At 38.3% G+C, this 11,367-nt stretch overlaps 1 protein-coding gene across 1 annotated transcript; it reads left to right on the top strand.

Annotated features, from left to right (window-relative positions):
- Window positions 1–7,598: 7,598 nt before the first annotated feature.
- LOC147463637 (uncharacterized) lies at window positions 7,599–9,809 on the top strand. The gene is made up of 5 exons (XM_086529363.1): window positions 7,599–7,636; window positions 7,750–7,807; window positions 7,889–7,954; window positions 8,032–8,118; window positions 9,546–9,809. The coding sequence occupies exons 1-5, from the start codon at window positions 7,599–7,601 to the stop codon at window positions 9,807–9,809; spliced, it is 513 nt and encodes a 170-aa protein (XP_086385489.1).
- The last annotated feature ends 1,558 nt before the right edge of the window (window positions 9,810–11,367 follow it).

Raw genomic sequence — 11,367 nt, 5'->3', positions numbered from 1 at the left:
AAGAAAGACTCCATCGTGCAGTGTAGTTGTCTCATGCCGCAAATATATCCTCCCAAGATTTTTCTTGATTATTTGTTATTGTACTTGATGATAGATTTTAAAGTTTTTTTGTTTTGTAAATTTGTTATAAAAGGAGCTATTTTGTGGCTATTGAAAAACAGCTTCCCACCCCTAAAAGTGTACCACCCACTCATGTTTCCACCCAGATGTGGAAACCCTTACCACTGCTTCATAAAGCGAAATAGCATCACTTGCAAGTACAACCCGTGGATTCTTTTGGATGTGTGGTGTGCTCCACAGTGGTTAAACTTCAAGGCACACTCACGAGGATAGATACTGGTAGGACCATTTCTTGTATTAGCTAGTACTTAGTTTTCACATTAGGTTTAAGCACAAATACCACAAACCCTATTACAGTTTTCCTTGGAGATAACAGTTAAGTGTCTCACTATCACACAATGGCTACTTGCACTTTTCTTTTTATAGTACATATTCTCATGATTTTTACGTTCTCCCTCGCAAACTTTTTCCTATTATGGGCCTCTGAACCCCATCTTGTTTGTAAGAATGATGGCATGTATCGCCGTTGGATTGATTTTAGGAGGCTCAATACGATCACTACCCATGACCTTTACCCCTCGCCTCAAGTAGACAACCTTCTAGATGAATTACGCAACTCACGCTCCTTTCCTTCCCTAGATCGTTCTAGCCTGTAGAGATTGTCAAGCCCCCCTTACACTATAATCATGCCCATAAGATCGCTTTTAGAGCCCCAATCAGCTCGACGAGATCAAAAAGCATTTAGCCAACATCTTTCAAAGATCATCAAACACCATTTTCTATGGCCTTATTCAAGATGGTGTTGTTAATTTGGCCTACCTTGAAGACACATAGATGCATATGCATACATGGCATCCAAACCTATCAGTTCTTTGTGAAGTCCTTAAGTGCATTCAGATATACAAGGTACGACTTCAACTCAAGAACTGTAACTTTGAGGTACTACTAATTAAGCTCAGATTTATGGGCTTTGTCATCTCTGTGTAGCGAGCATTGAGATGGACCCATCCAAACTTCTCGCCATTCGAAATTACTCCCCTTCCTCAAACTCGAGGAACCTTCAAAGATTTCTTGGTTGGACCAATTTCTTTATGCGGTTCCTACCACAAGGGACATCTATTACTTTCCCTCTTTGTCAGCTCCTCAAAAAGGGCGTGGAGTTACAATGAACAAGTGCATGCCAGGACTAAGGTGGTGATTACAGGAGGCTCAATTATCAGCTATTTGAGCAGATAACTGAGTCCCCCCATTGTGGTCACACGTAGATTATTGAGCCCGGTCTGCCCTACTAAGCTTACACTTGTGTAACTACAAGCCAAAATCGGCAAAGTTGTTGCGCAAGGGAACTCCTTAATGACGCAATGATTGCATGCTTCTGTGGCATATGTGTCTCGCCTCTACCTTGGCCGCCAACTTGCGATAGGTAGTGCAAAGCTTGCTAATTTTCAAGCCTGCAATGCTAGGCACGTACCTTCTAAAATCACTGGATAGTGTGGCCACATAACCTCTAGGTGGTAGTGAAAGCTCTCCACTGAAAAATCGTGTGACCATTGAGTGTCTTGGTAGCCTCCTTTTATTTTGAAATGGAGCCCGTTATGCACAATTACAAATTACTCATAGCTTGATAGCTAATTCTCACATGAGCGGGGGAGTGTGCCCTTAAATCTGTTATAAATAAGTCATTTACGACGTCAGCGTCTCCCGCCCAATACTCTCTCTTTCACGCTCCCTTCTCTCCAGTCTCTCTCGAGCCTTGAAGCCTCAGCTATGGCTACCAGCTGCTTTCTCCAGCGCGCTCCGGCCTGGTAAAAGTCCTCTCTCTCTCTCTCTCTCTCTCTCTCTCTCTCTCTCTCTCTCTCTCTCTCTCTCTCTCTCTCTCTCTCTCTCTCTCTCTCTCTCTCTCTCTCTCTCTCTCTCTCTCTCTCTCTCTCTCTCTCTCTCTCTCTCTCTCTCTCTCTCTCTCACACACACACACACACACACACACACACACACACAACAGTAGCAGAAGCGCCACCAGAAATGCTGGAGCCTCTAGCCTTCATGTATGGCTAGAGTATGTATGCAGAAAGCGGCATTTCATCTCATTCACTGCATTACCACTTTGGCCAGAGAAACAATTTTATGTCTTTGGGAGAGAAAGGCCACCGATATGCATTTCAAGAATAGCTATAAATGACACTAGCTAGTGGCCCGAGAATATGGCTTTAGTTCTTTTGAAGGAAACCTTAAATCCAGTTGATTGTTACAAAGTAGTCTTCCCTGATGTAAATTCTATATCTCCAAGGATTTTAAGTGATAGGCTTGCTATGATCAAAAGCCTTGTTCCGAGCAAGAAATTGTGTCTTTCATGAATGTATACATCATCTATATTAAAAGATCCAACAAGCGTATTCAGATTAGTCGTTCTCTGTAGGTCTCTCTATAATTATTGAAGTTGCACAATGCTACAAAGTTTTATCTAATGTGGATCTGTGACTTAAAGTATGTAGTATTACAACGTTCGATACTAGGATCATGTGTTAATGTGGTGTTTGGGCCATTATAGTCCGTGTAACCATGGCTCGTGACATTTAGGTGATCATACAGGCATACATGGCTTTCACCTCCAAGACTTTCAAGTGTACATGCGCGTATAAATGTGCATTTACACCTAAAGGATATCAAATGTTGAGCAGAAGCACCTTTTTTCAACATAGAAAACAGGAGACACTGCAGAAATTTCACCCTGATTTCCATCACAACAGAAATCTTGAAGCCCTTCAGGGGCAATCACCTAATGTGAATGATCTTGATAGTACACCACCTCTCCATAGTGCATCCGATAATGACACCACACAAAGAATGTGGTGTACATGTTCTGCATTTTGCCATGGTGAAAAATATGTTGGGAAAACGACATTTTTCAGGCATGCATAACTAAGGAGTGTTGCAGGTAGTCTAGCAAGTGAACTTGGGTTTGTAAATGAAGATGACATGGAGGTAAGGCACTTTGATGACAATGTACCAGACATGGAACCATCAGATGCCTCTTTGAATGTGGAAGAGGGCTTTGAAGAGGGCATAGATTTGAGATCAGCAAATACAAGTAGAGCACGTGAAGACTACAAACAACCTACTGGTCTAGATCATGCGCCGCTTGGAATTGCAATTTTATCAAAGATCATTCAATTTTAGACATTGTGGGATGAATATCAAGTTCCCATTAGCGGTCAAGACGAAATTCTTCGTCTACTCTTCGGTGACATGGGTGGGGCAAGAATAGGCAAGCATGACTCCACTAGAGAAGATCCAAGCCTGAGCAAAATCTTGGTTCGACTTGAACATGATTGGGATGGTCTTTTGTTTGATAATTATAGGGTGCCTACTTGATGGGAGCAGTTGCAATCTCTATTTCAAGGGCTTAGTATGGTACAACCTCTTCAATACAGAGTCTGCATGGGTGAAGAAGGGAATCTCCATGAGCCAGAGCTCCTACGTCCAAGCAAGGAGGACAACTATGAAGGATGTAGTGTGGAAATTTGTGCATGCATTAGTAATAATAGAAGAAGGAAAGCAAAGCGTGATTGCTTGGCATGTCGTGAAAGGTGCCCAAGTTGTCTCAAGCCTCGCAAGGAGACACTAGCCTTTGATTATCTCCCAATTGGGAGACAAATTGAGCTTATGTTGAAGAGTCGTTCTTTGTCCCATGGTATGCTCTCCATGTGGAGAAACCGAGACAAATGGTTGGGAAAGTCACCTGAACTACAACCGGAGTCTATCTATGACTTTTGAGATGGTGTCGTATAGTCTAGCACTTTTGGGACCCACATCAAACATTTGAGCTTCCAGTTATCTATACAACCCCAGGGTGTAATAAGGTGTACACAACGTTTTCTCCTTCATCCCGTCCGCCACAGGAGATTCAACAAGGGTGGAATGAGCAGACTCAAGAATATATTTTCGTGTGTAGATATTGTCGCAGACGTATAGTCACTAGTAAGAAATTGATTGAGGTATGGTCTTAGTATTACTGGCATGGTATTTTTATTTTCATTTTGTGAGTATTTTCATATGGCATTATAATTTTCTAGGGAGATCCCCGTAACCTGGCACTTCTATTGCATTGGGATGGGTTCCAATCTTCTCGCACCACACAGAAAGACAATGGGATGGTAGAGATAAAAATTTTGAACATGAGAAAATCTTCCAACGTTAGTGTACTCCCAGTAATGTTCCTCCCATTTAGCTCCAAGAAAGTAGCCCGAAAAAATAGTGGTCTATTTGGTGCTTTTCTACGTCCTCTTATGGAGGAATTGCAAGACTTGTTCATGTTAGGAATAACAGTACACTACACTATGATGTTAACAAAAAAATTGGCATGGGAACTGAATGGCAACAGACATGCATATTACGTGGGATGCTTATGATGGTCAGTGGAAATTATCCTGCCCAGTGCAAAATAGGACTCTTCAAGGACGGTGGCAAGGAGGGTTGTCGAAGAGACAAGCCCAAAGAAACTCTTGACGCTAGTAATCCAATGTATAGAGGGCGATATGTTTATGATGATAATAGACGACAAGCAAGATATCCACCAACAAAATGGTCCATTTTGGAAATGTCCAATGCAGTAACTCAGGCCAGAAGTGCAACCTCAAATGAAAAGAGAGACTAATCTTGCACATGCAGGACTATCTGGAGAGTCGGTGTTATGGAAGCTCTTTGACTTATATGGCTTTGACTTGTCACGTGACTTGGTGTATGATACAATGCATGTTCTTCCATTGAATTTGTTCAATAAATATACATCAAATGTCATGCGAGGATTGTAAAATGAATTGAAAAAGAAGGTGGATGAATGTTGCAAGCTTGTATACAATCTTGCACTACCATCAATTCACAATGGCCAATGGCCACACACTCCTCGCAAGTACTTGAAGGTTTTAAGGCAGAGGAAAATCAAAAATTTGTTCAGTGGTGTCTTCCATATGTATTGAGTGTCATCAACAAGGTATCAAGACCCATGTATGAGCTTGGTCTTCTCCTTATAGACATTGCCCACACATTTTACAATTTTAGTCGTGAAAAGGGTTGGACAAAGGAGAGTATCAAGATGATGCGATCATTGTTCTCATCTTGGCGAGTAAGGAGCGAGGAATTCTTCGGTCCAAACTCTTCACCATTGGAGCATGTTGCTGGGAATGGGGAATTGCTTTATGACATTATCAGGCATGGATCTCATGATATATATTGGTGCTACAATTTTGAAAGGATGGTCTCCATATATATGGGAGTAAACACAAATAAAAAACATAATATGATAACTTATGTCCACTTTTACAAGCATGTTTTGTTTACATGGGTTACGCACATGCTTCAAGAGGAGAAGGATGGATTCTTTCCACACAAGAGGAATTTGTCATTCTTACACCAAAGGTTGATACTCCCAGATGATTTCCCAGATGAGTCAACAATGTTCTATCTTCCATGAAAAAGGGCTCTTGGAACTCTCATCTCTAACAAGAGCCAGGGAGCTATGGCATAAGATTTTGGCAGATCATCAACCGGCTTACTTCCACAACATGATTAGAGCAAAAGGGATCGGTATAACCAAGAAGAAACGCACAAAGAGATGCCTATCAGATGAGGAGAAAATGTACTTTCAGCAACTGTGGTCGATGACAATTAGTGAAGGTGAAAATACTCTTGTCACAACCTACCAAAAGATACTTTACCAGGGTGAGGCTTTTAAAGTTGGTGACCATGTGACTGTAAAGCATGACAATGGTGATACTGATGCTCTTCTTGTAGGGCATTGGAAGGCAAAAATAAAAACATTGTTCTCTATTGAGCACAATGGTCAATATTATTTGTATTTTGGGGTAGAGTATTATAGACAATGCATATACTCACACAATGGGGTTGACGAACGAATAGTTCATCATGCAACTGGAATGAGCATTGTACAACAACAAACTATGCCATACACTTGGGATTGTGTAAGACCAATCTCATCTTTGATGCATAAGTTCATACCTCTTCCGTTGATAGGTAACATACTAGTAGCATATGAGGTGAAGGATTTGATTCAAAGAAAGAGGCTTACAACTCTTGGAGAGGTCAGACATGCACCCCTTGGGTAGAGGTTGGTGATATCGTTCTGGCAACCAAAAGTGATGGTGAAGATGATCTTGTACACGTAGTTGTTCGAGAGATTGACCACCAGGGTAAAAAATGCAAATTAGCTTGGCTAGTACGCGATAGTTTTGATCATTGTACATGGAGTTTACAAATCCAGCAGTACGATGAGAGAGATTGGAACTCATGCAAAGTAGTGATACATGACTTTATTGTAGTTAGTAGGAGGTGCATGTCTTCAAGAAGTGGTGCACAATTAAATTTGCCAGTACAGTTTGGAGATGCACAAGTTACTTAGCCTTTCATGTATATAACATTAAAGTAATTTAATCGATTGGAAAGAATATTTTGTTGTGGGTTTTAAGTTTTGTTCACACTTTATATGATTTAAGGTATAACTTGTGACATTATAGTTATTACATGGCTTCTCCATCTGAAACAATGTCTCTCAAAGAGACAATAGCAATGCTAGAGAAAAGGGTAAAAGAGCTAGAATCAAGTGGTGGAGAGTCCTCTAAGGTTGATCATAAGAATAGTATGGCAGCTGGAAGATTGTCTCAAAGGCATAGCAAGGCTATACAAGTTGCAAAGGAAGACAGTTGAAAAACCAGTTCCAACATATGAGCAACTCTTTCGCTTCCCACTCAAGAAAAGTGATAGAGATCCAGCACTCTTGTATGGAAAAGAGTTCCTTGCAAAGTATTACGCTCAAAGTGTACATGCAGTCCATGGCTCCAATCTGAGAACTGTTAGAGGTTGGATAAAAGCATTTGATTCCAAGCTTTGTGACCTACGGCACAATATAATCTAGAGGGGAAGGATGAACTTGTGAGCTTCATTCAAGAGCACCATGATGAAATTGAGGAGATGAAGTTCCATGGTGCAGAGTACCATTGGAAAGTGGAGGACATCTACACATTTTTCTTGCGTCATAGGCAAGCGAAGCAAAAGAATGAAAAGAAAAAATCAACACTGGTCAATACCATAAATTTAATATCTGTAAGCCACATTATCATTATTTTTTCATAGTTTTTAGCTATAATAATAAGATTGATTATGTGAAGTTGTGCATTGTAGGGAACCGACTTAGTGAATACAAAGGTGGAAGACAAAGAAAAACAGCTTGTGGGAGTTTCTACATCTTTTTTTTGTTTTTTTTATTAAAGTTATTTACAAATGTTATACAATTGCAGGTTGAGGAAAATCATTTACAACCTATCAATGAGGATGTGTATCATCCTCATATTGACTTTGAGAAAGTCCAGAACTATTCAGAGGAAATTTTCACTGGCGTGCAAGTTGAAGCCCTTCTAGATGTATGTTTTCTCAAGTTATACTATCTCAAATTATTTTGTACACTTTCTTTAATCTAGTTATTTACTATTAGGATGTAGAAGAAGAGGATGAGGCTTTAGCTTCAAATGGTTCTTTCTTGGCTCTTATTGAAGATGTCACAAAGGTATGTCTATGTTATTGTCATTTACAATAATTAAACTAGCTATATAGTTAATGTGTTTTATTCTAAGAACATGCAAAGGTTGATCTCATTAAAGAACAAATGGATTTTGAGAGCTCTCATGAGGAAAATCAAGTAGATGTGAGCTCTAGAAAGAGTAAGCGTGCACCTAAGGTTTACTCACATATTCTTTTAACTTTTATATATATCATATCCTTGTATGCTTTGAGCTTTAACTTAAATTTTTCGATGCAGTGGAATCAAAAGATGATGGATATGATGCAGACTAAAAAGGCAAAAAAAGATTGCGCCAAGAAAAAGGTAGTTGTTATCTATTGCCCAAATGTTCATAGTCTAGAGCTCTAACTGAACTTTTATGCTTTTTTCTATGCATACAGAGTGTACTGAAGAATGTTCTTAATGAGAGTGTTATTCTTCAAAACACAAAGGCCTTCAATGAAATCTCACATGGGTTGCATGAATATGTAAGGAGATTGACTTTAGTTGTACTCATCTTTTGGCATGGATTAATCTTTTTCTATTAACACTAGGTTGGTAACCTAACAGGACATAAAAGTGTCCTTTCAGGGTTTTGAAAAAAACCTCCAAAACCATAGTAGATCCACTCATTTTGTAAAATCCTTTCATGAGTTATAGTTCAAGGCCTACTATACATGGAAAAAATAAGAAACTTGTAAAATTTCTCATCTTGTGGTCACACCAAGCCTCCAAAGTTGATGGACCAATACATTTTCATCAAAATAGTCATTTCTTACGTTTTGTTGCATAAAAATAAGATTAGGGATTTTTGTAGGACTTGAGATAAATTCCCTAGTTAACTTCAATGGGTTGGTGATAAGAACATATGATTGCTTCTCACTCACTATTTTTTGTTTTGCCAAAAGAAATAGGTACAAAAAAGTTAAATTTTTACCATTATGCAAACCTATCATCAAAGTTTCTATAGCCACGCTCAATACAAATAATATATGCATGTTTTCTTAGTTCCCTATTGTCCTTTAGGTTCATAAGGAGCCATGGAGCATGTCAAAAGAATAATGCATCTCTTACCAAGAGGAATCTTGGGGACAAAGATGAAGTACTAAATACAGCAAACATAAAAAAACTGGTTTCAACATTATGAGTTGTAGAATCCCATAGAAACTATTCAATATCTAGCCAAATTTGATCCTTATGACTAGATATGGTTACTACCTACAAAATGCATGTAGTTGTCACAAGAAACTAATAATATTGAAAAAGCTATACTTGATATACTAGAATGTTTCGTTTTCTTCTATAATTGAAAAAATCAACCATCGTTGTCTACTATGAAAAATACGGTATTAGGTGCCCCAAAACTCAACAAATATTAGCTTTATGTTACAATATGCGACATAGAAAATCAAAAATGCATTTGGATATCATGAAAGCCACCAAAAAATTCATAGAAGAGCTAAAATTGGCTAAAAAACAGGATTTGACAATTTTTGTAATTTGGTCATAACTTACAACTTTAACATTTATTTCTCCCTAGAAGCATCAGGACATGTTGAGGACTACTAAAGATAGTTCTCTAGCATTATAGACCTCACAAACATGAATAAACATGAATTCTAGAGTGGTATAGTTGCAAAAAGTTGAAAAAAGCCAAAAACAGGACCCGTTTTTTCACACAGTTTAGGTTGTGAAACGTTGTGCAAGGACAAGGTTAAAGATGGAATTGATATTCCAAAAAAATGTCAAGTTTTTTTCAGCTCATGAGACAACTTTCTAGACAAATAGCACCTCAAAATCCATTTTGAAACTCTTGACATAATTCAAGGAAAATGGTCACTTAACAGGACATAAAAGTGTCCCATTACCAACCTAGTGTTAAGTAGTGACTTTTTACAATTGAACTTTTATTTAGGATATGAACTTTGATAAAGACGACCAAGAGACGATTCTAATCAAGTTTTTAGAGGTTCCAACAGTTGATGCATTTTATATTACGCTAAAGTCTAGTTTCAATCTAGCAAAGCGTAGTACGGATTTCATAGGAGATCATCAAGAGCAAAGTGTGGATGGAATGCACTCATCATTTGTGTTGTACCTTTTGGCCACAAACAAAGTTAGAATTTTCAAATGTGACTCTTCTCCACTAAGTGTGGTTGATGTAATTGTGGTTGAGTGATGTTATGCTGATTTGTTTATTTTAATGTAACCTTGAGACCCAAAGAAAGTGTGAACATTCTAGCGTCAACGCTTTTCAATTATTAAATTTATGACTTAAATTGAATTCTTCAAAAAGCTATTGTGAGTTACTCTTATATATTGTTCTTTTCTTATGAGCTAGTCTCTGCTCCAAATACTTAATGAGTTTGATGCAAAGATTTAATGTCTTTGATGCAAGATCTACGACACATTTGTGAGATTTGTTATTATAATATTATTATTTTAATTATAAAGTCAATAAATTTGTATATAATAAAAAAGTTAAATTTATGTTATTCACTTATGTGACTCTTTTTGTCTCGCTATTGTATTAGGCTGCGTATATAAAACTAACTTGAATATTACTATATAGATTTTCTTCTGTTCCTATTACTATATAGTTTTTTCTTGTGCATATGTTGGTGAAACAGCTATAAAGTTTTCTTTCATGAGTGTTGGCCAAAAAGCTACATAGTTTTATTATGTGGGTCACTTTTACTGCGTATATATATAATAAAAGGTTCCGTTTTTACTAGTTTGAACTTCTACTACATATGTTCAAGTTTTATCTACACTACAAGAGGTTGTGTGCTCTTGTGACGCTGTTAGCGACGGAAATACACTGGGTTTTTATAACCCCCGGCGTCGCTAAAACCGTTGCTAACAGCGTCGCTACGAGAGCATCGCTATAGGCGTCGCTATATAGAGACGCTCATAGCGACGCTCATAGCGACGGTTATAGCGACGTTTACACAGAAGTCTATAGCGACGCTCATAGCGACGCTCCAGAGCCATAAATAGCGACGGTTATAGCGACGCCCGAGAGAAATTTTTTTTGGTGACAGGGCATTGAATGCCCTGCCACCCATCAACCATATTGTACTTGATTCACTTTTTAAAAAAAGTGCAAGGGTAGATAATAGACCCAAAATAGTCACCCACAAGACGCATTGTTTGCAAAATTGACAAGCGTAAAATTGACAATTGTACACATCATAGGCAAAATGAATTGATTGGCAAATGTAATAATGACAATTGTACAACATCATAGGCATAAAGAATTGATTGGCAAAATGAACTGCGGTGACAAATGTAATAATATACATGGTTCAAAAAGACGTATAAAATCCGTCTCATGATACATAAGCTATGAGAAACCCTAAACTAATGCTATCTAGCTACGGCTAAACTGACGTCATCTAGTCAGACGTCTCATCGCGTCCAAGCGGCGTATCTGTTGGATTCTGCAAAAAAAGACAATAAGACAGCTTTCAGTAAGTATAAACATATAACGACATTTATAAAACAATACAAAAAATAGAAAAGAGTAAACCCTAATACTAACCATGCCGCGCGAGAACTGAGAATGTCCATCAGGGCGTTTAAGCCCTTCCTGCCTGTGTACTCGCGCTCGTACGGTGTGGGATCACGTCCTGTCATCGACCACTGTCAAAACATACAAAGATTTCATTATGTTAGAATTAAAAAACTCATAAACCCTAAACTATCGAACATAAAGAGCAATGCGAAATGATGTC

Source organism: Adiantum capillus-veneris, chromosome 2 (assembly GCF_014529385.1).
Source record: "Adiantum capillus-veneris isolate H3 chromosome 2, ASM1452938v2, whole genome shotgun sequence".
NCBI classification, from domain to species: domain Eukaryota; kingdom Viridiplantae; phylum Streptophyta; class Polypodiopsida; order Polypodiales; family Pteridaceae; genus Adiantum; species Adiantum capillus-veneris.
The sequence above is the reverse complement of the archived record's forward strand: the minus strand, read 5'-3'. Positions and strand labels throughout refer to the sequence as shown.

Bases quoted from the DNA above. Each gene is read 5' to 3' on its own strand.
- LOC147463637 (XM_086529363.1), top strand. From the start codon at position 7,599: ATGGTTCTTTCTTGGCTCTTATTGAAGATGTCACAAAG. The intron at 7,637-7,749 runs GTATGTCTATGT...GGATTTTGAGAG, and splicing joins TTATTGAAGATGTCACAAAG to CTCTCATGAGGAAAATCAAG. The intron at 7,808-7,888 runs GTTTACTCACAT...TTTTCGATGCAG, and splicing joins AGAGTAAGCGTGCACCTAAG to TGGAATCAAAAGATGATGGA.